We start from the raw sequence: 26,679 nt of genomic DNA, 5'->3' as shown, positions 1-26,679 counted from the left end.
ATCCATCCACTCATATTTTTGGGAGAACTAATATAGTTCCTGTGATTAAATTGAGTTTTAAATTATTGATATAAATTACACTGTTTATTCGTATAAATGATTATTTATCGATATGTTGTTTATTTATTCCTAAAAATTATGTTATTTTTACAATAAACTAATAATAATGAACATAATTATACCTGGCATACATAAAGAAATCACAACTTTTCAAAGTTCTTCTGTACTTCTTATCTCAGCTTATCCATGCTTCGTGTTAGTGGGATCTAGAATACAGAGATTATTATCTCCTTGTGCAGACAAGCAGATTGAAAAGCCAGAGTCCAAGGGACATATCTATAGTCACACTATTAGTTAGCCCTTGAGTCAAAGCTACAACTCAGGTTTCCTGACTCCTGACACTCTCTACTTCCTACTTTGATTCCCTGGTTCTCTCTTCACTTCAGAGAGACAAAAGACACCATACTGTCTCTCCTATTCCCCCTTGTGAAGGATTGAGAAAAACCACCAATGAGTCCTAATGGGCAAAACAATGTGACATAGTATGAAGATCACAAGCATTGGAACCAGGTAGACAAAGATTCTTATCTTGGTTAGTACTACTTTCTGCAAGAGTTTGGGCAAGTTCTTTTACCTCTATAAACCACACTTTCATAATCTATAAAATGAGAATAATAATAGATTTTTGTAGATTTTTAATAATTACTAAATGAGATGTTTATAATATATACAGTTTCTGAAACATAGTAAACAAGTGAATATGTAAAAGATATTTTTATTAATAAAGGGGAAGATTGACTCTGCTTCAAATTAGCCAACAAACATTATTATATTATAAACATTGATATAACAGAAGCCCTCTATTGATTGTCCTATGAGAATCTCAGTCCTGTTGTCACTAGACCCTTTGAGTGACACACAGTAAGGTTGAGCAATAACCATAGTCTGCCAACCCAATCAAGGGCCCAAAGCATATGGTGCCCATAACATGTTCCCAAAATGAACCCCGAAGACTGTCTAGACAAGGGGTTGCCAATTCTGAGACAGCTCCATAAATTATATGAGAGAAGCAGGCTGAAGTGTGACCATGAGGAGATGGAAAGCATGTGTCCTCTTTAAAGGAGGCAGCAGCCACTGAACTCCAGGAGACTGGAAGCCCTGTATTAGGAGCAAGAGATGGGGAAGCCGAATGCATGGGTACTGTCTCCACTCCAATGTTTCAAGAGAAACTGAAGTCCAGATTATGTGAACTCTCCCAATGCTTACTCATGAATGACAAAATTGCCCTATTTGGGCCCCATAAAACACATCCATTTCCCAGCTGGGTCCATAGACCTCCATTTGACACTCTATTCTGCACCTCCAGGTAAGGGAAATAACTCACTGGGCTGTGAAAGAAAACATAATGGCTTTTCAGTTCATATACCTCTGCCCTTCTGCTCACCTTTTACACCACATCTAATCACATGAATGACTTTCTCTGAACATAGGACAGAATGTTTACATCTTTATTTTCTTAGAATAGGAGAATGAAGAGGGTGGGTGACCAGCATCTTGAATTGTGCGAAGGAACTCCTTGTGCTATTAACACTCATCTTTTCGTGAAGTCTCCTGAATTGTTAGCTGGCCACTGTCTCCTGGTAGGCCTCCTGGGGAAGACGCTCCCATCCAGCTGGAGCACTGGAAGAGGCTATGCTGCCCCTGAGCAACTTGTTTGGCTATTTTTCTCTCTTTGCAGCGACTGCCAGGAAACTGAAAGCAAAATTTTTTAGCAATTGTTTCTGTGTATTTGGTGTGCTCACCTTAGACCTGCCTTCATAATAATTTCTTTGTTTGCATCTGAATCTGATCTTCTAACTTACCTATTTTTATCTTGCTGTACTATATTTACCTTGGTGAGCCCCCTTAAATCTTGTTTTTGGAATTCAGTATGGTAAAAATAGATTTTAAAAATAAATAAATGTAGACTACTGCTCAAAAATGTAGAGAAGAAACTATTGGTATATGTAATATATTGTATAGATCTCAAGGGAATTATGCCTCATGAAAAAAGAAAAGCCAATCTCAAAAATTACGGTCTGTATGATTTCATTTATATGATTCTCGAATGACAAAACTACAGAGATGGAGACCAGATTAGCCGTTGCCAGGGGACAGAGATATAGGTAGAGGTGTTGTGCATTTAACTATAAAAGGGTAACACATGAGAGTTCCTTGGAGTGATGGAACAATTCTATATTTTGTGGTGGTGGTGGTGGTTACAGAAATCTGAACATGGAATCAAATTGCATGGAACTACACACACACACACACACACGAGTACATGTAAAAACTGATGAAAACTGAATAAGATCTGTGATCTAGTTAGCACAATTGTACCACTGTCAGCTTCCTGGTTTTGTTGTTGTACTATAGTCATATAAGATGTCATCATTGGGGAAAGCTGGGTGAAGAGTTCACAAGATCCCATGTACTACATTTTTCAATTTCCTATGAAGCTATAATCTCTGAATAATCAGAATCTATAATTATTTCAAAATAAAATATTAAAAAATAAATAAATACATAGACAAAGAGACCTCTGGATAAATATAAAAGTGCCTGAGTTATTTATTTGGCAAACTCTCTTCTTCATTAGTGATACTGATGTGCTGAGGGCCACTCTCATTTTCCCATGGACTCATTTTATTTGTAATGAACACTTTTTAAAGCTTGTAGCTAAAATATCTTTTAGAAATTATGATGTAATAATTAGTACTAGAAAGCCTATTTGGGAATGTTAAATATGTAAGCATTGCTTAGAATTGCACATCATTCTAGAATTTATTTTTGGAAGTACCCTTTGTTAATATAGAAATCTCTCCATTCAAAGATTTTTTCAATTCATATTTTAATCTGCTGAAATGGGTGAAAGAAGTGAGAGGAGATGCCTGGAAATCACATTATTGATACAGGAAACTACACACACACACACACACACACACACACACACACACACACCACGGAGTGTTCCAAGCTTGTGCTGTCCTCCTGTACTCTTAGGCTACATTCAGAGCTAGAGTGACACATGCAAGAAGGGGAATGGGGCTTATAGAATCTCCTCTCTTTTCTTGGTAGCAACTTAAACCAACATTGTTTTCTGCAACTTGTTTCTAGTATTACTGTGAATTTATTTCCCACCAGATACCCTTTACACTCCACAGACATTTCTTAATGTTTTTTTAAGGAAAAAGAAAATGAAACCATGATTATTATCAAAGTCTCCAGCAAGGCAAGAGGAACAAATTAGTGTTAGTTCTGTGTTGGGAAAGATTTCTGTCAACCTTGAAAGTGTCTCCTGATTTATGACTGTAAGCATGGAGCTGATATGAGCTTGTCCACAGGAAGAGAAATTTTGAACTATGACTCTGCTTTAAATGTCACTTCCATTGAGCATAGCAGTAAACAAGTCACATCAGACAAAGGTAAGCTCTTTGGTAACACACAGCAGGGCTACAACAGCTAAATGAAAACAGGACTGTGGTAATTTTTTGGCTGTAGAATGGAACGCTGGGATCCTTAATGAGGATACCCAGATTATACAAAACATTTATTTGAAGTTCTGCTGAATTAAATGCATCTTAAAACTCATGGATCCACAGAATTTATACTCCTCTCAGATAAATTTACTACCTAAGTATCTGGCACCACAGGATGAAGAACAATGGAAAATGGGGCCAACTGTCGGGAGAAATTTTTAGATGTGAAAGACTTAATTCTTGCAGCCCTGTGTTCTGTGTGAAACAATCATCTGAACAATTTTCTACCTTCCAAAAGCCTTCATTTAAACCAAAGAAACTAACCCAATTTGAGGAGAAACTGCCATTAGAAAAGTAAGAGAGCATTTAAATGAGATGAGAGAACTGGTTCTAAAGAGGCAAAAGAAAATGTATAAAAATGTATTTAAAAAGTTATAAGACATGCAGTCAAAAGGATGTAGGATCAGGTGACCTGGGAGCTTTCAGAAAGTAGAGAAGGCAGTGAGGAGAGCATCTAAGGACAAGAGAAGGGGTGCAAGTACTATCTTGTCACTTGCTCGTCTTAGTAAGTTCCCAGCATGGTCCCTGTTCTTATTCCATAAGCAAATGTGTTGCCACCATCCAGCAATCATTGCTATGGAGCATCCAAACACAAGATTCCAGGGGAATGGGAGGGTGAAATATCCAGCAGAGAAAATATCAGATGACTCAGCTTTTTCTCAGCATCATGAAGAGACATCCACAAAGTGTTCTCATGCAAGTGTCACACATAACTCCAGGCACTTATATGGTCTTAAATTAAAAACCACAGCCTAACTCCAAGATAACCAAATCCCTCCAAACATTACTAGAGTCACAAAACATAGCTATTTTTATTAAGATTATTGTTGTTGATGATGAGGATGATATGGCTGTGGAAGAAAACAGCCCACAATAATAATGTTTAAAATGTGCCTTTTTAAAGGTACATTTATGCAGTCTTTGAGGTAAATGAGAAGGGAAAAAAGATGAACCACTCTTCAGAGTGTACTGGACTGTTACAATGGTCACCGTGATTATTAACCATTTATTAAATTGTTTCTAACCCAACACTTGACCAAAATGTGCTGATTAAGTTAACCCTTAAAATTGTCCAACATTTTTTGTTTGAGTTTAGATATTTATTAAAAGATATAAGACTTGGGGGAACTTCTAAAGGAATCAAATTCCTCAGTTAAAAAAAAAAAAACGCTTCGGTGACTAACCACATGACTTGTATGTCTTCATTCATAAAATACTGATGGAGCAGCTGCTCTGTGCCAGGCAGTGGTCCAGTGCTGGTGATACAGCTGGGGACAATGTCCCAGTGCTTACATTCCAGTGAGGAAAAGCAGGTGTGTTTAGTTTCTTATGGCTGTTGCAACAAGTTATCAGAAATGGGTGGCTTAAAACAACAGTTTGTTCTCTACAGTTCTGGAGACCAGAAGTCCAAAATCCAGGTATCAGCAAGGCAGCGGTCCATCTGGAGGCTGGAGGGGAGAATCCACTCTTTGCCTCTTCCAGCTTCTAGTTGCTGTCAGCATTTCTTGACTTGTGGAGCCTCTTTCAGCTTCTGGTTGCCTCTGGTCTTTGACTTGTGGACACATTCCTCCAACTTGTGCCTCTGCCACACCGCTGCCTCCTCTTCTGCCTATGTTGTCTCCCTTTGCCTCTTCTTTATAAGGACACTTGTATGGCATTTATGGTCCACCTAGGTAATCCCAAATAATCTCATCTCAGTATCCCTAATGTAATCATATCTGTTACCATCTAAGATCATATTACTTTTTTGCCATATGTGGTAATATTCACAAGTTTAATTGTTAGGAGCATGGACATTACCTTTTGGGGGCCACCCTTCAACCAACTACAATAGTCAATAAACTCATAAATAAATTCAGGCCATTACAAGGTAGCCTTATGAAGAAAATAGCAAGGAGAAAGGATGCGGAGGTGACAGGGAATTCTGTTTCCGGTAAGGGGGTTAGAGAGGGCCTCTTTAATGAGGTGGCAGTGGAGCAGAGATCTACTTGAAGTAGAGGCAAGAAAAGTCCCTCAGGCAAAGAGAAGAGTACGTGCAAAGGCCCGGAGACTAGTTGTTTCTGAAGAGGTGAGGGGGCAGAGGCCAGTGTTGTTACAAGTGTAGTAAGAGGTGAGTGCGAGGCAGAATTTGGATTTTATTCTGAGTAAAAAGGGAAGCCATGGTGGGTTTAAAGGAGTAATTGGTCTGACTTGTATTACTGTGGCTGATATGTGGAGAATAAATAATGAGGAGCAGGCAGTGATATAGTATGACTATTTAGGAAGGTACTGTGATACTCCAGGCAGGAGATAATAGTAGCTAAGACTGGGGTAGTGAATATGGAAGTGGTGAGAAGAGATCCAATTTGAGATATATTTTGAAAGTTGAGCCAGTGGGATTTGCTGATTGAGTGGTATGGGTCCCAGGCGTGTCTGGTTCCAGGTCTGGCTGTGATCCAGGCTTGTGGCTAGAAATAGGACTCCAGATTTAGAATGTTACATTAATGTAGAAGGGTGTCTATGCCTAAAATATGTAAACATACTTCAGCTTATTGTATCACATACTTCAGCTTATTGTATCACGCATGTGTGGCTGAAGGCCACTGTTGTACTCTGCTATGTGTGGAGCCATGCGGTCCCCTGGGGAGCAGAAGGGGAGCACAAGAAGAGGAGCAGGAGAAGTGTGCTCAATACTGCGCTCCCCACAATAAAGTTGGTGCCTGCCATTTCATTCTCATGTCTACCTCTTGTGCATTCTTCCAACTGGGTGTCTCACCGTCAAACCTTCCCTTCTCTATCAGTTCGGTGCTGACAAGTGGCTACAGATGAAAGTAATAGAGGAGTCAAGAATGACTTCAACTATTTTTGTCTATGTAACTGGAAGGATATGAGCCACTGCCAAATGAGAGTTAGAAGATGGGGATATGTTGCTGCAGATTCGCAGTTCTGAGATAAGGGGTGGAGTATACAGAGAAAGAAAGGTAACCGTAGTCAGGTTCCCTCCCACACCCAGAGCTAACTTCCAAGCAGAAGTGACTCAACACTTCTCCCCTTATGTAACCATGTGCCCAGTGCAAGTGTGCAAACTTCCATTATCTGGCAGCATGCCACTATTGTTTAACCTGTGTATAAAAGGCGCCACCGCCCTGTGCAGTTGCCTGTGCCCTTGCTGGAATAAAGAGCTATGTCGTAGATGCCTACGGCTTCCTACATTTTCTTCCAACTGCCCGAGCCTCATATCCTTATCTCGGAATTGCAAATCTGTAGCAACACAGGGGAGAAGCAGGTTTGAGAATCAAGAATTTCATTTTGGAATTTAAAATGCTTTTTAGACTCTCAAGTAGAGATATTCTGTAGTCAGTTGGCTACAGAAGTCTGGAGTTCAGGGCAAAAGACATATATCTGGGAGCCATTGGTAAATAGCTGGTATTTAAAATAAACATGGAGTAAGTGTAGATAGAGAAGAAGACCAAGACTGAGTCGGAAGCACCCCAAAATTAGGAAGTCAGGGGCATGTGGAAAACTCAGGAACAAGGTCTGTGAAGTGAGTTAGTGGAGAAGTAAAACCATGAATGTCTGCTGACCTGGAAACCACAATAAAGTGATTCAAGAAAGGAGAAATCAATTGTGTCAAAAGCCGCTGAAGACCTAGATCAAGTAAGACAAGGACTGAGAGTTTACCATTGAATTCACCAGTGGGGCAGCTGTTAGGAGTCTTGGCAAGGGCAATGCTGGTGGAGTTGTGGCCACAAAATCTGTTTGGAGTAAGTTCAAAAGAGAATTAGTAAGAAGAAACTGTCGACAAATAATTTAGATGATTGGAATGAGTTTTACTCTTAAGCGGAGCAGAGAAATAGACTACTAGTTGGAAGAATTATTTTTTAAAGGTTGGAGGTACTACTACATAATATCATGCTGATAGAAATGCTTCTATTGAGAGGCAAAACTTGATAATGCAAGCAAGGGAATGAGTGGAGGGAAGTCTTTAGTAAGTGAGAGGACACAGGGTCCACTGCCTGAGTGGTCAACTAGCCTCATGCAGGAGCAGGGGCAGGGGAAGGGCCAGGAGTAGGGAAGTTCTTCCCTATAACAAAAGGGAATTCCGATACATCTGTTAGTGTGAAGAAGATCATGCTCTTCTGGTGGCTTTTACTTTCCCTGTGCCAGCAGAAACAAGATCATCAGCTGAGAATTAGGGGGGTGGAAAAGAATGAAGTTTGAGGTGTGGACCAACCCTCTCAGAGAGTGAATTGTCAAGAATAGCATTGAATTGTCTAGTAAATTTTCTATGACAGCACTATCCCATAGAATTATAATGCAAGCCACATATGAAACTCCAAATTTTTCAGTAGTCAACTTAAAAGGTAAAAAGAAACAGGTAAAATTAATTCTAATTATACATTTTATTTAATCCTACTTTTCAAAATATTATCATTTCAACATGTTATCAGTATAAAAAAAAGTTATTTCATGTTTTTTTAGTACTAAGTTTTGAAAAGCCAGTGTGCATTTTACATTTTCAACACATCTCAATTCAGACTAGGCACATTCAAGTGTTCAATAGCCATATGTGGCCAGTGGCTACCATACTGTACAATGATGGTCTAGAAAATAAAGTACAACTAATGGATAACACAATGGCCCCTAGAGACTGGAAATCATGAATTGAAGTGATGTTGGCACAGCTGTGTGTTGTTCCTAAGCCACATTCAAAACTCATGTACATTCAGCAGGTTGTCTTTCTTTTGTTGAAGGTTTCCTTCACTGTGCTGCAAAGCTTTTTAGTTTGATGAAATCCCATTTATTTTTGCTTTTGTTTCCTTTGCTTGAAGGGACATCTCAAAAAAAAATATTACTCAGATTGATATCAAATAGTTTACTACATATGTTTTCTTCTAGGAGTTTTATGGTTTCGGGACTTACATTTAAGCATTTAATCCATTCAGAGTTTATTTTTATATATGGTGTAAGAGAATGGTCCAGTTTCAGTTTTTTGCATGTATCTGTCCAATTTTCCTAGCACCACTCTTTAAATAGACTGTAGGTGCCCATCAATAGATGAATAAATAAAGAAGATGAGAATTATATATATTTCATTATATATATATCGTTATATATACATATGATGGAATATTATGTATATAATGGAATATTACACAGCAATGAAATCTTGCCATTTGCCACAACACAGATGGACCTAGAGGGTATCATAGTAAGTGAAATAAGTCAGACAGAGAAAGACAAATACCATATGTTTTCATTTGCACGTGGAATCTAAAAACAAAACAAAACAAATGAATAAACAAAACAATAACAGACTTATAGAAACAGAAATCATAGGGATGGCTACCAGAGGGAAGGAGTGGGAGGATGATAGAAAAAGGTAAAGGGGGATATAGTCAATAATATTATCATAAGTTTGCACAGTGATAGATGATTACTAAAATTAGTAGGGCGATTGCATTGTAAAGTGTAAAAATCACTATATTGTACACCTGAAACTAATGTAACTAATATAAAACTGTATACCAACTATATTTAAATAAAAAAGAATATTCAAATAATTAAAAAAATAAAGTCTTCTTCACCAGGAAAACAAAACAATACAAAACAAACTCATGTGCAGACATGGAGTAGGCAGAGTTGGTCTTGACCAGGAATGGAATTTTTCCAGTAGCATTTAAACAAAGGAAAAAAAGGAGAAAGAATTTGTGGCATGTACAACCAAAAGTTTTATAAATTGACCATAGAAAGTAAGCCACAGAAGCAAGAATTGGTGGGGGGGAGGTGAAAAGGTGGCAGAGACAATGATAGTTCAAGTAAGGTCTAGAACTTTTAGAGTTATAGCTGCTATACAATATACAAAGTAGTCCAGAATAATCCTTGCCCTCTGATCTTGACGGCAGGTATACCAATAGCCATGCTATAAGATGCTATATGATAAATGTCGTGCAGTAGCACAAAATGTGTTTTATGTGAGTTCAGGGAAGAAAGAGCCCATGAACTACTAGAATGATCCGGGAGGGTTCATGGAAGTGGTGGTGGGCAAATCAGGTCTTGAAGGATGAATAAAGTTTTAATTGGTCTATTATGGGAAATTTGCAAAGTGGGGAGAAAGCGCAAGCATGAATAAAAAAATCTTCACTATTTCTTGAGCTAAGAGTAAAACAAAAATCTTAATATCAATATTTAGTAAGAGGGTTATGATCACATTGGGGAAAGCAGCCTACAAATAATAATAGGTCTTTAGAGAAGAGTCCTGGGACAATTTCCCTGGGAAAAGGCTATACTATAAAATAGTGATACTCCCAGAATGCAAAGTTTCCTAGGAGTATGAGAACTAAAAGCCAAAGACTGTTCCCAAGAAATAAATGCTCTTCCTTTCTGGCCCATCAGGCTCTTACACACATGTGTATGCACATGCACACACACATCCTTTCATCTTTCATTTCGAACTCAGTCTCATATATTTAATTTTCCTCTAATGAAATGGTCAGTTACATTTAAAGAGAAACAATATGTTTACTTTTCATCATCGGATTCTGGAAGAAAATATGTAGAAACAACGAGGATTAGAGTATGTAGGATGAAAAAGGCTTTGATTTCTATTAACACTTTATTTTTAATAGTAGGTATACTCTCACTTACAGATTCAGTTTATAATTCTTTTAGAAAACAAGCTGCATATATGCATTGTATTCTTTTTTCTAAATCTGATGTCATTTCTATTAAAATTTTAAAGGAAAAATAGCATTTCAATTTACTTTGGTTCTCAACACAGTCATCATTAAACAACAGGAAATTTAGTTTTTCCTAAGCATGTGCAGATCATTGTCACAAAAAAAGTCACCCTCTTTTCCTAGCTCTAAATAGGAAAATCTGCCAGTATTCCCTCCTCTTTTTATCACAAGAACTCCCTACTTCAAGTGGAATATTTAGAAACAGTAAGAAGAACTAGATGTTTCCACATGACTTTAATAATAGTGTTCTTTGTATTTACGTGTCATATATCCTTGGTACTTCATAGCTCATTATCATTTTAAATTTACAAATCAATATATGAAAGCACAAGGTTTAGAAGCAGCTCTTCTCCTGCCCAACAGTAAGTTATTAATATGAGATCACTCTCATAACAAAAAAAATGAGGTGCTTAATAAATAGAACATATCAATTATCAAATATCTCATTTATTCAAGATAATTTTAAGAACCATGGAGTTTTAATCATATAAATAACCATATTAAACCTCATAGACCTACATTAATGTAAATATAGATTCATATATCATTCCATTAAAAACTAATACTTAAGATGAATTAATAAATATATATACATATAGACACATATCAGTTCCACTAAGTGGAATATATTTCAATCAAAAAAGTCAGCAAATGTGTAAACGTATTTTAAAATGTGAAGTACTGCTTTAAATTTTTTTCACCAACATGTTACAATTCTGAAGGGTACAGATGCCACTGGTCAGACTGCTGTATATGTTACCAAAGTACCTCCTTAGTGAGAGTAAAAGCATCCATTGTCTGCTGATTCAATTAGGAAGGTAAGGTCTTCAGTTCACTTAGCAGTGCTAAGTTGTGGTTTTGATTCCAGTGTCTTAAACACTCATATGTCTGGAAGATTCTGTAAGATCTGTCTCAAGGAAGCACAAGCTACCACATGAGCATCAGAAAGAAGGTTAGCAAGTGACTGAAACAGCTTCTTGACTATTGTCTTCAAACACTGGTGGGCAGCATTCAAATCTCTGTCAAACTACTGTCCTTCAGTTTGTAGAGCCAAATGACTGCAGATATTTCTAAACTCAACACTGTCCTGAAATGAACAGCAAACAGAAATAAGCAGTTAGATAGGTTATAAGGGACATTTGTTGTACTTTGTGTATCCAGCTTCCATTCTCATCTCTGATGATACCACTCCAATTTTTCTCTCAGAGAACTACTCTCCTCCATTCTCAGCCTGTGTGGTGTGACCAAAGCAGACCCCACTCCACAACACCAGCGACCAGGCCAGTCAGAGCATATCCCCCCCTCAGCCAATTAGATTGGTCAGGGATGGACAGGTAACCCAACACAGGCCAAAACCTACAGTTGCAGAATATTTGCTAGATTGCGAAAGAGAAGCTCTCTTTAACTGGGGCTTTTGGAAAACATCTTACCACCATAACAGGAGAATCGTAATGAGAACAAAGCCAATGCAGAAAAAAAAATATATATATATAGACCCAAGAGATTAAAAAAGACTGATTCTAATAACATTTTCTGAGCATGTCAGCCTAGTTATACTTAAACAATAAACCCCAAGATTCTTCAGCTGAGTCAGTAAATATCCTTTTTCACCTAAGCCATTTGGAGTTGAGCTTCTGTTATTTATTCTTAAAAGAGCTTTGACAAGTACACAAACAGCCTCTGCTCCTATTATTCTATACTCACTGTCTTTAAGGTTCCAATATAGGATTTGGTATTTAATGAACACAGTCTCAAGATGTTTCCAATGCAAATTTAGAAAGAATAGTTCCCAGGGAGTTTAATTAAATTGATTTTTAATCCCCAAATGTTTCACATTCTAAAATCTATAACATGTAAATAGTACACTGAAACTGCTTCACGTCATATAATTTATTGTTAAATAAATGGAAGTGACTTCCCACAGACTTCTGGTTCTGGCAACATGGCACACTTAGTTTCTTCAAAACCTACTGAATTCTAAATAAAATAGAACAAACTTCATCTCTGAGCTTGCAAGAAAGTAATGGAAATCTCCAAGGGCTGGAAATAAAGGAAAAATAGATTACTTTAGCTGCCCTCCAATACTCATTAAGAAAAGAAAGTTGGTCTCTTTTGAGCTGGTTTTTTGATAGAGGTAAAGTTGCCCCAAGAATGTGTAACTGTGGATGGGTACTAAAGAGTAGTTTAAGTTTGGAGTAGCCTCTATACCATATACATGTTCTGGGAACATTCGTGCTAAGAAATTGACTTAAAATTTGGAGTTGGGCTGACATATCCATGGACACATGGCAAAAGCAAACAAAAGACTATTCCACGAACATATTCACAGCCTATACCCCACAGCAATATTCCCACAGAATCTGTCAAAGACAAACTCAGAATATGAAATGTGAAATACATTTACCACGACACAGCAGATACAATGTACAGCAGGATGAAACTCCAAGAATTTCAGATAGAAACTATTAAGTATGCTTAAAATGATTAAAGACATAAAAGAAGGAATCAAAAAATGTTTAAAGAAAAATCAGGCTTGACAAAGAACCAAATACAAATATCAGGACAAATACTCAGTGGGTAGTTAAAACACCCAAATAAACACATCTGGAGTGAGGATTAGTAAAGCGAATGATAAATATGGGGAAATTGCCCAGAATACAAAATAAAACGTTTAGGACATGGGAAATATGAATGAGAGATTAAACAACATGGATGACAGAATGACGAAGTCCAACAGATAAACCTCCAGGAAAGTCAAGACAGAGAAAGGGATAGAGGCAATATTAAAAGAGAACAATGAATGAGAATTATCTAAATTGATCCAAGAAATGTATCAGGAAATAAAACAGCCTTGAGCAGAAAAAGTTAAATGAGATCCAAATCTAAACTCTTATTACGAAACTACTCTTAAAAGTAACCGGAGAGAAAAAGATAAATGGGATTTAAGAGATGACAACACAGACAGTGAACTTCTAAGTCACAAAAACTGAAGAAAAGAATGGAATAATGACCTTGAATAACTGTCAACCCAAATTTTTAAAAAAAGTCTAAACTATCAGGGTAAAATAAATATACTTTCATTTAAAAGGAGTTGCCACAAATAGACCTTCACTGTCAGATCTTCCTAAAGATATAATTCAGAAAGAGGAAATTCAATGAAGAAGGCAAAAATAAGATGTAAGAAGCGACAGTGAACAAAGAAATTTAAAAATATGGTATAAATCTAAAGATTTGATTGCTCAAAACAAAAATTATAATAACTAACTTGGGGTTTACAAATCAAGATGATTCTAAAATGCTAAACAGTAGTAACATTTAGGATAGAGATACATTCTAACGCGTTGCATTTATTCAAGAGAAAGATGGCAAAACTGATAAATTTCTGCCTTGTTAAGTATGCATGTGAGATGTGTAAGAGTTACCCTTGAAGTAGAGAAATAATACCTAAAACTTCAAAATCAGCAGGGGAAAAGTATATTAAAACTTTATTTGTTCTATCTAGGTAAAACAAAAAAAAAATGAAGAAATACACAAACATAAAGTAAGGTGAATAGAAAGCATCAAATAAAACATATAGTGATTACCAGATTTGATTTATTTTTAAAAATCTATATGTTGTTCACAAGCAGCACACTTAAAACTAAAAATATCTAAATATTGACAGTCAATGGATACTAACATATATGCCAAGTAAAGAGAAGCCAAAATAAAGCCAGAAAAATCATCATTAGGGATAAAATAGACTTAAATTAATAAAAGGAGCTATTCCTCCAGAAGATATAACAATTTTGTACTTGTGTGTACCTAATATGATAACCTAAATTTACATTTAATCCACAAACATAAAAACATTTTAACCCAACTTTCTCAGAAACTAATAGATCAAACAAAACAATCAGCCTAGAGTGAAAAGATTGAAACACTAATCACAAACTTGGTCCAATGAAGATAAACTAATATACATTATTCTCAAAGATATTTGGAATATTTATGAAATCCGACTATCATATAATATTCCACAAAGCAAATCTTAATGAACATCAAATCAAAGTCTATATCATACAAATCACAATGCAAATAAGTAAGAAATCAATAACATAGATAATGTTCTCAAAACATGTATGACTAAAAAATTCACTTGTAAATATTCATGGGTCAATGAAGAAATAATTGAAATTTTAAAATGCTTTATACTAAACAATTATGGAAATACTATATCACACATTTGTGGGCTATATAGCTACAATGAGAAATATGTAGACTTAAATGCTTATGTAAGTAAAGAATAATCAATGAAAAACCATGAGCTAAGAATTCAACTCAATAATTTAGGAAAAGAAAAATGGGTAATCCAAAATAAAACGAAAGGAATAACAAAACATTAAGCCAAACTTTGATGAGGAACTAGAGTTTTCTTCCTAATTTTATACAGAAAAAAAGAAAGAAAAAGTTATTCTTGTCCTTAATAAAAACTTTGTCACTTGGGTGAGAAAATCTGGTTGTCTGGCAAAATGTTTATTAGAGAACTTCTTCCAAGAAACAAAACAAATATCCATTTATTCAATTCAGCAAACAGTGGCAGTGGGATCACAGTGTAAGCTAGGTGCTGGGAAGGAAAGATAAACATGCTACAGAGTCCCCTTACTCAAGGATTCACTGGCTACCATGCTTCTTTTTCTTTCTTTCTTTCTTTTTTTTTTTCTCTCTCTTTAAAGCATTCTTGAGTCCCTGCCTTTGTGTGTCACTCATTTTTGCTCAGAAGGTATCAAGGGACTACGTAGATGATCTGCCTCATAATTCATGAGGCAACCTATATTGCTGGAGCATGTTGCTTTGGAATGGGAAAGGAGATGGGAAATGACTCTGGACTACATCCTGTAGATCCACACTAAGGGAAATTGTCCACTTGCTTTATAGAAGTAATCCGATTCTAAGTACAAAGTAGGAGGATCAAAGAAACATGCAAAGGGAAATTCAAACTAGAAGGAAGCATTGAAATGTGTGCAGACGTGTGCCTATTAGCCAGTCTGCAAAGATATTCATCATCCAAAGAAGATTAAGATGCCTTTAAAAGTATATCTGTGGGCCTAAAATCTGAAGCCAACTTCAAGTTCACTATAAAGAATCAAAGAAGGCATCATTTGGGGAAAATTATATATATATATAATAAAATTCCACTGCCGGGCTGTACTGATCCCCAAGGCACTGGGTAAACTTCAGATCTCTGGCAAGCTTTGCAAAGTCTCTTTATTTTACTATTTTAGTACAGTGTTTCCTTTTCATCCTTTCTCAAATATATTAACAGTCAAAGAAAACAAATTAATAGGAATAGCTTTCCATGGGACTCTTAAGCCAGGGAAGGGGAAAATAAAACAGGTGGTTGCTTCTCTTCCTTTCTAGAAGGTCTAAAGGCCAACTATGGATCCAATCACCATGGATTCCAATCAAACCTCTCCTGTTTCTGCTGCGTACAGTGGGGCCACGAATCACAGCATTGAGGAAACAGCATATTAAGTTGTTCATGGGCTTTCAGTAGGAATTCACATGATCAATATTGGTGATGATTTCACTTATGTGCTTTCAATTCAATGACAGGGCATATACTCTCAGTAGCTTTTATTTAGCAAGTCCCAGATGCTTCCAGAAATTGTGTAATATCCTACATTGTTCTTTGTGCAAAATTACACTATGGCTGAGCAAAGTAAAAGCAGGTTTTGGAACTTCTAAAGCCTTATGTAATTTCATACTTTGGATATAAAACATATTGATTGCTACAGTGGTCCAAATTGATGGCCAGCATTTACATTTTAAAGTGAGTGACTCAGTGAATCTATTGGAACAATGGTCTCATCCTGTTTAATTCAGTTTACGAATCAGTTAAATTTATTTCAAATGTGTATCAAGTTTCAACAACCCAATTGATTACATTGGATAAAAGATGATAAGATGTGGTACCTGGTCTCTAAAGAGCTTATAACCTAGTAAGGGGAATAAGACACACAGAGCATATATCCAAACATCCAGTGAAATGTGATGAGGGCTATGGTAAAAATATAAAATACAAAAAATACAAAAACCCAATTCTATAGAAGAGCAGACATTTCTAGACTCATAATCTAAGCACTGCATAATGTTCATACAAAGCTTGTTCTGATGTGTGAATCCTTTCTAGAGCATACCTATACGTGGTTGTCCAAAACTTTCTTGGCCACACTAGAGAAACTCATGTGCTTGGGAGACAACCCATAGCTCTAGTTTTCAGAACATTTCTTCTAAATGATTAGCTGATAGGCAGAATAATGGCTTCCCAAAGACATCCATGTCCTCATCCTCAGAACCTGTGAATACATTACCCTAAATGGCAAAAGGAATCTCATAGAGGTTGGGATAGGCAGTCCCCAGGGAGCTACAGGACCCCTGGGATGCAGAGCTCATTCCGTCACTGGAGCATGGGACTTGCCATCAGAGCCCTGGCTTTGCTCCTACAGGACCCCTGGGATGCAGAGCTCATTCCGTCACATGGGACTTGCCATCAGAGCCCTGGCTTTGCTCTTTTGATAGGCCATCTCTGGACAAAAATATTTTAGCTATGGAATATTTAGTGTTCTCATCTGTAAAATGGAAACAATAATAGCTACCACCTGGATAGCCTGTTATGGTCAAATTAGCTCATGGAAATGCAAACTCTGTATTTATAAAGCACTCTGTTAGTCTAAGGTTATGAGTAAAGTACTCTGCTACATGGAAGATCAGCACGGACAGCAGGAGAAGGAAGGGGAAAAAAAAAAGAAAAATATGTTCTATAGAAACTTGGAATCTAATTGGTGAGATAAAACTATTAAACTCTTCAGTAGAGATATCACAGAGAATAAGATTAAGGCTCAAAATGAATGGCTAAGTTTACCTCATATGCATTAGGATGGCTACTGTCAAAAAAACTGAAAATAAATCTTGGCAAGAATGTGGAGAAATTGGAACCCTTGGCACTGCCAGTGGGAATGGAAAAACATGCAGCCACTATAGAATGCAGTATGGGTTTCCTCGAAAAAAGTAAATCTGAAATTACCATGTGATCCAACAATTCCACTTCTGTGCATACATCCAAAAATTCAAAGCAGGAACTCTAAGAGATATTTGCAAACCCATGTTCATAGCAGCACTATTTACATGAGCCAAGAGGCAGAAGCAGCTCAAGTGTCTATTGACAAATGAATGGATAAACAAAATGTGGTAAATACATTCAGCCTTAAAAAGGAAGGAAATTCTGACACTTGCTACAGTATAAATGAACCTTGAGGACATTATGCTAAATGAAATAAGTCAGTCACAAAAGGACAAATACTATATGATTCTACTTACATGTGGTACCTAGAGCAGTCCAACTCATAAAGAGAGGAAGTAGAATGGTGGCTGCCAGGGGCTGGAGTTGGGGAGTAGAAAATGGGAAATTATTGTTTAATGGGTATAAACTTTCATATTTTTAATATGAAAAAATTAAAGAGATTGGTTTCACAACAATGTTAATGTACTTGACACTAGTGAACCACACATTGAAAATGGTAAATTTTATGTCATGTATTTTTTACCAGGATAAATATTTTTTTAAAACCAAACTTTTTTTTTTGCCAACCTTTGCAGAAGGACATGAGTTTTGTGTGAAGCATCAGAGAAGTGGTAGGTGGGGAAGACTGTACAGACACTACAGGTGGTGTTGAGGAAAGCCATATTTGATTCACAGGGAAGAGATGGCCCCTGCAATTAGAATGGGTACCATAAGCATGGCCTGAAGCCAAGCAGGGACTAGGACTGGGAGATCAGTCTGAAAAGAACAGAGTTTGGTGTTTTGAACCAGAAATATAAGCTAGTGTGGAGTCTTCAGTGTCACAGTAAATTCCCTGGAGACTTCCAAACACAATTCCAAACACAGGGGTAACATGGCAAACCAGAGCTTTAAGAACACTGGTCTGGCGTATGATCCTGAGCACCTAGGAGGCGCTGGGCTCCAAGTGAGGTTCCTTATGTACCTTGTCTCACTCAGTGCTCACAAGAGTCCACAAATATGAGAGATGAAAAGAAATGTGGCTTGAAGAGATTAAACGATATACCGAAATCACACAACAGAGTGACAGAGCTAGAATTAACCTCCCTTTCAAAACTCAGATGTTCATCAAAGACCAATCCCAAATCAGAAATTGGGCCCAGTGCCATGATGACTCAGAATGCAGAGCTCAATGTTCAGTAGGGGAGACAGACTGGCCAACAGACTGGCCATCAACAGAGCTATAGATGCCACAATGGGATGAACAGGGACACCATGGGAACAAGCAGAGGAGGCACTAAACTAGCTTTGGGGATGGAATAAAACTGTCTACAAGTGAATTGTTGCATGTTTATTTTTGGCTATATTCACACTATTTTTTTAAGGTTAACTGAGTGTTTTGAGTATTACAAAGCTCAAATTGGCCTTGATCAGATACAAACTAAAGGTTGGACTGTTGGCCCATCCCTCTTTCCTGCAACATAATTGAGAAGTCTTGGCCAACTGGAAGATATTCAAGGCATGGAACCTTCTGTACCCAATGTATGGCCAACTCCTAGCTAATCAGAAACCTAGCTGGAGCTCTCCCTTCCTCTGCTCTGTTCTCTTTTACTTGGTGTAAGGGAGGTCTCTTAGAAAAACCACAACACTTGAACTTTTCTGCATTCTGTTTATTAATATGCACATCTGGAGTCCTTGAGCAACTTAAAATGCACCTGCAGAGTCCAAAAAGGGAAGAAAAGTTAAGCCCCTTTTTAGCTTCTTTCTGAAAATAAACACTCCCATCAACACCGAAGGCTTGAAGGCAAAAAGAATCTGGCAGCAGGAGTCATTTTCAAAGCTTGTTTTCTGAAACCAATACCAATGGATAATAAATTTGAAATACAATATGACTTTATAGGCTCCAAAATGCAGATAACTTTTAAACAATCCAAAAGGAAGGTTTTCGGTTTTTTCCTACCACGTCATCTTCAAAATCACTTCTATGTCTACATAAATCATAAATCAGTTCATATTCCCTTAACCACCAGCTTTAAAATAAGTTGATTCTTTTCAAAACAGTCATGTCTTGAGCTATATTCTCTTACAATGGCTTCCACAAACTTGTTTCTTTTCACATTTTCCTCTCTCGCTCTCCCTGAATGCCTAATGTCCTCTACAGAGAGTATTAAAGAAAGAATGAGCTTTTCCCCAGCTTTCTGTGATGGAGCCTGGCCTAAATGAGATTCAGCCTGGCAAGTAGACCACTCTCCACTAAAGCCTCCCAGCTCTGTACCCTACAAAGGAACACAAACCCTCTTCCCAGACCCCTTACAATCCTCCATACTGGATGTGTATATAAAATGGGAATGTCGTTTCTCTATTTAGAGGGATATTGTGAAAACCATACTATCAGAAACAGTATGCTACAAATTGCCATAAGTTTACTTGGTTCATCAACATTTGGCTTTGAACTACAAATTCATAGGGCTTAGAGCAGTCACCAGTTGACTAAAACCCAGATCAATCTCAAATAGATATGCAACTGTGCATTAATAAAACACCCAATGAAGAACCAAAGTATCTGCCATTCACCATAAAGTCTATCGTCCACAGGAAATTAAATATTTTTACTTGTGCTGTATCCTGTGTAAACACTCACAAGTAACTAATGTTCCTTATGCATTTGCTTTGGGCACATCACCATTTTCATTAGAAAAGTCTGTGAAAAGTACTTTGTGATGGATACAAGCACTTGATTCAGGTATGCACACAAGACGAACCCAAAACCTGTAAAATACAGCATGGCAGCATTTCCATCAAGACGTCAAAAATAAGTTGTTTTGTTTTACGGCCTTCCTGCAATATCCTTTGCAAAATTTCATTTCAGAAAGCCTAAATACCCTGGTTCTCATATCATTCTCATTATATAGAATTACAAAGCTGTAATGAAGCTACTATTAGAGCAATCACTGGGCCTTTTTCTAACATATAATCACAATTTCGTCTCAAGTCAGCAGCAATCCCCTGGCTATGACTACTAATGATATGACTGTGAGCACCTTTTTTTTTTTCAATAGTATGTGAGTAATTTTTGAAGACACAATTCTAAATTTCCAGAAACTGGCTTCACTAACTGATGCTTTTTGTAATGGTGGTGGCAGTGGTGGTGATGGTGGTAATGGTGGTTTTTGGCTTTGCTAACTAATGGTAATAGACAAAAGAGCACTCATCACCAATGTCTTCCTCTGAGTAACCCAATATTCACACTTGCAGTTTGCAAAGAGCACTACAATGACTGTGCAACCAAAGCCAACAGTTTTAAAACCACTTCTCTTGCTCTATAGGGGGAAAAAAAAAAAACAGTGATGGAATATTTGGTACCAGAATTAGCTAATTGAAATGGGTAAGCTCACAGGCAAGTTTAATCTGCAATGGCAGGAAAGTTCTGCCTCCGACAGTTGGCATCAGCCGTAGTTTCCATGAAACTTGCTTTAGAACAGAACTCTTAGCAACTATAAATGTTTTGAACTCTCAAAGGAAGACAGACAAAACTCAATCAGTGACTTCATAATTGGCTTGTTAATGGTCTCTGTGAGTCGGTCTATTTCAGCAGCTGTAACATCCTAGCCTGGCTTCCTTTTGGTGTCCCGCACATTTCTATGCTCCTTTTGGGTAGCTAGGGCCTAAAGCATCCTTGCTAGTATTACTAGTTTGATAATGATTTTGACATTTACTTGGTGCTTTTTGTCCCCATGTAAAGTGGCCACCATGTAAGGAGGCACACAAATCACCCAGCATTATGAACTGAATTATGTCTCCGCAAAATTTGTATGTTGAAAACCTAACCTCCATGTGACGACTGTATTTGTAGATAGGGCCTTTAGGGAGGTAATTAAGGTTAAATGAGCTTATATGAGTGGGGCCATGATCCAATACGATTGGTGTCCTTATATGAAGAGGAAGAGACACCAGAGCTCTCTCTCTCCACATGCACAGAGGAAAGGTCATGTGAGGACACAGTGAGGTGGCCATCTACAAAATTAAAGAAGAGAGCTCGCACCAGAAACCAGAAACCAAATTTGCTAGCACCTTGATCTTGGACTTCTCAGCCTACAGAACAGTGAGAAAATGAATGTCTGTGGTTTAATTTCTGCCATTTTGTTATGGCAGCCCCAGCTGACTAGGATACCTAATCTACAATGTTGCATCCCAAGTGGTGTGCAGTGCATGGCCTGTATGACTGTGTCCTGTCAACTATGTACTCTCACATACTTTATTTCAATGTGATAATACCCACTATAGCTAGCCGTGTGATTTGGCAGAAAGCATCACACAAAACCATGTTTAAATTGTGGACCATCACTTCCCAGTAGTGAGATCTTCAGCAAAATCCTAAATTTTCCTGAGCCTCAGTTTTCTCCTGTAATAAGTGTTTGTCAAGCTGGTTAACTCCATCCTCTCCACCAAATTTAACAATAATCAGTATTGCTAACCACTTCTTATCCACCATGAAGAACTCATTTCATGGTTTTTTTTTTTTTTTTTTTTTTTTGCGTAAGTTTGATAATCTCTACATGTAAAAAGGAATATTAAGAAAAAAGTACAATACTATAAAGATACCTATTATTATTGTGGTGAGAGTTTCTCTGCCTTCATGCCTGAAATTTCCATTTCCTTCATCCTCAGTGGTTTGATCATTGAGCTACTTAATGATGACATCTCTAAGCCATTGAGCATGGGCTAAAGCTGACCTCCAGTTAGAGGAGGCTTATTGGAAGTCTCTGGGTCATCTTAACTTTGCTTTGCCAATGGTTCCAGAAAAGTTTATAAGAATTCATGGGTCAGATCCATCAATATCGAGAATGGAATTCATGATAATAGTTAAAAAGAATTCATGAGGTATCAACCTGTTAATAGTAATAATAACAATTAATAACAATAATAATAATTTTAAAAGCTCAAAGATATCGAGACTTACTATGGGAAACCACCAGCTATGACCTTATATGCATTATCTCAATAACCGTATAAGGTTAACTATCACTAAACCCACTTTTTGGGTGAGGAGACTGAGGTACAGGAAGGCTCCTAGCCCGAGAGCCTACAGCAGGAAGTGGCACAGTAGGTTTGAAATGCCCTGTGGGACCTGATAGCTGTGCTGTGCTATCTCCACTTCAGAGTTCCTAATACCTGTCATGTGGCTTTAGTTCAAGTGAGTCCTCCTCTTTACTGTGGCAAGTAACACTAGAGAAGAGAACTGAGGTTGAGGAAGTTTCCATGTACTTCCAAGTGATTCACAAGTGTCATTTCCATTAGCACAAATCCTCCTGAAACCATTCTGGTATTATAAAATTAATCTGCATGTTCTTAATTTAAAAATATAAAAAATATTCTTCCAAATAATTTGAATTAACACTAGTATTAACGAAGCCAAGTCTGCACAATCAGCCTGCTAGAAAGGCTGTGTCCTTATGTCTAAATGCTTTATAATCATTACTCTACAGACTAAATGAAGATAATACCTTTCCTCCAAACCTCAAACCAGGGAAAATTCTGAGATGTTGGCCAGGAGGCAAGTCATCCAGAGAAACTTCTCCCTGCTTCTCTCCCAGAAATCTGAAAAAAAAACTGGCTGTTTTCAGGAGCCCTAAAACTCATTACTCTCCTGCAGGTGAATAGCAACAGATGCCAGTAGTAAAAAAAAAAAAAAAAAGCTGCAGATCTCTGTTCCTAATGAGCACTCTGGACACTTCTAGAAAGTGGCAGCAACACAACCAGATGTCTGCATGTTTGCTCATGACAAGGAAGAAAAGAAACATGACTCAAGGGGCTGAGTAGGTGAAGGAAGCTTCAAGCACATTTACAGACTGAGAAGGATTGGCAGAGTGGCGGCAGCAGAAAATACGAGAGGAGGGAATTGATAGAAAAAGCTCTAGGAGCAGATGAAAAATTTGTTCCAGAACTTAAGAGAAAAAATTTACTTAGGGGCAGGGGAGGGGTGGTACGAATCAAACAGCATTTTTTTTATTAGAGACAAAAAAGAAAATGAGCGGAGATGAGATTTTTTAGGTAGAAAGGAAGATATTTGAGTCAGATGGCCTCAGTTTTCTCGAAAAAGGAATGAGAGGGGTGAGGTTTGGATAAAGAAACTTGAGGGTAGAAAATGTTTAGGACAAAAAAATCAAGCGGAAAGGGTTAAAATGATTGCCAAGTAGAAGTGACAGCCACATGAAGCTTAATGGGCACGATGTGTAGTCCAGAGCAGAAGACACCATTGCCACCAGCTGGGTCAGGCCCTCTGACAATTATCTTCTGACCTGTTCTCCAAATCTCAGCCTTGCCTCCCATGATTTATCTAGACTCCAGGCCTTGCCTCAATTATTCCAATGGCTACCTTTTGCCTGCAAGACAATCTAAGGTCCTCGGCATGACACACAGGCCTTTCCCCATCTGAGCCCACTTACCTTTCCAGCATCCTTTTTTGCCTTCTGCCATAATGAACTAATTTTCATTCCCCACAAGCCCCAGACCCTTTCATTGCTCCTGGGTTTTGGATCACACAGGTTCTTTGAAGTGCTTTTTTTCCCTTTAACGCCTGGGAGAGCAAACATTTTTTTTTTTTTTTTGCCAATCTATATATTCTCCTAACATCATATAATACTTCCAATTTCATCAATTCTAAGATGCAGTTTTTCACATTTCAAAAATCTCTGAAATTAGGTTTTATCTCAAAATCAAAGGTATGCCATTATTTAATTGGTAAGATTTTTATTTCTCGGAGGTACAAAAAAAGGTGCATCTTACATTTGAGAGTATTGGTGAAATGCAGCTTTATTATTTAACACTCTAAGGTGAGTGGAGTAGGACTTCACGTCTAGAGGTGGTCTAGTTGTGCCCCGCCTCGCCCCCCCTACCCCCCACGCCCTGCCACACACACATTTGGCAATACTTGGTTGGGTGTGTGTATGTTGCTGGCATCTCGTGGGTAGAGGCCAGAGATGCTGCTAAGCACCCTATAATGCATAGGACAACTCGCCCTCCCACACACACACACACACACAACAGTTGTCCAGAGAGGAGGTTGAGTATAGAGTAACAATGCTTATTTGGGTATATGATATGCTTTATTGTATTCGATTTTTAAATGTCTTGTACAGTGTATAATGCATTCTAATATAGCAATTTTCTCCGAAACTTTGGCTTGTAGAGCTAGAATGGTAATTCCTGAGAAGTACTCCAAGCTTTCTTCATCACTCCTCCCCCATTTCCTTCTGATAGACTCCCAAGGGGAATGAATAAAGCAATGTTCCAGGTCAAAATTGGAAAGCCAGGTCTCAAAGTGATTTATGACCTTAAACCAATTAAGTTGATTAATGGCAAGCCCAATGCTGGAATCCAGACCCCCAGGTTTCTATGATTCCACTCACCTTGGACGGCAGCTGCTTTATTTCCTGGCTAACTAGTTTGGTACCTTAAGGGGAAACTGCGTCCTACAAATATGAGCTGCACGATTTAGCAGGAAGTTAGCATTAGTATTCACGCTTCAACACCCGGGACTCTATGAGAATTTAGGAGGGCTCTGTAAGGTCCCTGAGCTCTGCGAGGAACTGTATTTATGCAAAAATAATTGCGATTCATAAGCTTGAAAGAACTTTAAATTAATGTAGGCGATTTCGTCATAAAAAAAAAAAGCAGAGGAAACTTAATACGTATATTTAAGGCTCTGGAGGAAGGGCGATTAATTTGGAAGGGGGACTAGGGGATTCTGTCTTCCAAGCCTAGAAACTGCACCTGTGGAAAAAGCCTTCAGCTGGAGCAGGAAGCCGATTTATGCGCGCTAGGAAGGAGTTCCAGAGGCCCTTGGGAAGCCTCCTGCCGGTCACTGTTCCTCACGCAGCCTAGGCCCAAGATGGGCCCCGAGTTCCCTGCCCCAAGTGTCGAGTCTCCGGCGTGTCACCTCCCCGCTGCACTCTTCAGAGGGGTGGAACACCATGGGCAGCTCCGCTTGGTATCCTGCGGCCCCACCCGGTCTCTGAGCCCCGCAGCCGAGACCTGCAAGAGCCTCCTGCGCCCTGCAGGGAGATGCTGCGCTGAGGTGGGGGACAGGGGATGCTGGAGGCCAGACTCACCTTTAGGTGGATGGGGGAAGGACCGCTCTGGCTGAAGGGGGCCCAGCAGTGTCTGCTCCAGGCTGACCAGCTCCGAGGTCGAGTCCACCACGCGGGCCAGCGCGCTGCGCATTGCCATTCGGGCCAGGGTGCAGGGCTCGCGACCCCGGGGAAAGGGCCCCAGCTCCGCGCCCCACTCTGCTCCTCGCACCACCTCCACCTCTGGGGAGCTCGCCCGCAACCCGGACCCCTCATTCTTGGACCCCTTGCCCCAACTGCCCTCCTCGCACCCCAACCCTGGCTCGGCCCGCAGCGGGCCTGAGCGACGCGCTGGAGCCGCGGACAAGTGGTCTGGATTGCGCGGATTCTTTGGGGCGCCGGGACGGTCCCCCCACCCTCACTCCTGCTACAGCAGCTGCAGGGTCTACAAAGCCACCATTTGGTGGCTGATGGAAGACACTAAGGGCGCGGGCTAGCCATCGCCTCTGCCGCTGGCTCCGCGCGCACCGCGTGCAGGTGGAGCAGCGAACGAAAGAGGCGGGGCGTTTGGGGGTCGCCAAGGTCACATTTCCTAACCCTTGGCTCCTCAGCCTCCTTGCCTCTCGATGTGTGGGGCCGGCCCTGCCCCTGGCCCACAGTCGGTGACCCGCGCTGCCCCCAGCATTCGCTTTAAGTCCGAATAGCCTTGTTAGAACACAAGGCTGCTTCAACTGCTGCTCCGCGTGCACTTGATGATCGGCCAAATGCTGAGCTCTGGTTCTTCCTCTTCTCCAGGGTTTTGTGGGAAAACGTGCTGCTTTGTGCCGGTGCATCTATCTGTAGTATTATCCCTCCCCCTTCTCCTTTGAAGGATGTCTGCCAGAGACCATTCAAGCCCTGAGGGCCGGGGGGCGGGGGGTGAGTGTAAAAGACTCACCCGGGAGTGAAAGTGTGAAGAACCAGAGAAAAACTCACAAAGGAATATTGTGCCTTATCCTCCTCCCTCCCTCAGCCCTGGGGGAATTTTCAGGATCTTCTCGGAGTAGCCTTCAAAGCCCGGAGTTTCCCAAACAGAAGAAAGGAACTAGTGTGTCTCGAAGTTCTGCATTTCTCTGCTTTACCACAAGTGCTCCAAGAGCCTGACCGCGGAAGTGGTATCAGGGCGCAGCTCGCGATGCCTGCTCCTGAGTGACTCTGGAAGTGAGAGCCAGGCACTCACTACCCAGATGAGGAGCCTAAACGTTTTTCTGTGAAACTCCCGAAGGACTTAGGCA

The 26,679-nt window shown here is 39.1% G+C and overlaps 1 protein-coding gene across 1 annotated transcript; it reads right to left on the bottom strand.

Annotated features, from left to right (window-relative positions):
- Positions 1-11,177: 11,177 nt before the first annotated feature.
- On the bottom strand, positions 11,178-25,898 carry DLEU7 (deleted in lymphocytic leukemia, 7; the record flags this gene model as incomplete). Its single annotated transcript, XM_015587101.1, is given in 3 exon segments — positions 11,178-11,384; positions 25,448-25,462; positions 25,464-25,898. Coding segments are annotated over 3 exon segments (657 nt in total), but the record flags the coding sequence as incomplete, so codon positions are not given.
- Positions 25,899-26,679: the final 781 nt, after the last annotated feature.

Source organism: Pteropus alecto, unplaced genomic scaffold, assembly GCF_000325575.1.
Source record: "Pteropus alecto unplaced genomic scaffold, ASM32557v1 scaffold413, whole genome shotgun sequence".
Taxonomy (NCBI): Eukaryota; Metazoa; Chordata; class Mammalia; order Chiroptera; family Pteropodidae; genus Pteropus; species Pteropus alecto.
The sequence above is the reverse complement of the archived record's forward strand: the minus strand, read 5'-3'. Positions and strand labels throughout refer to the sequence as shown.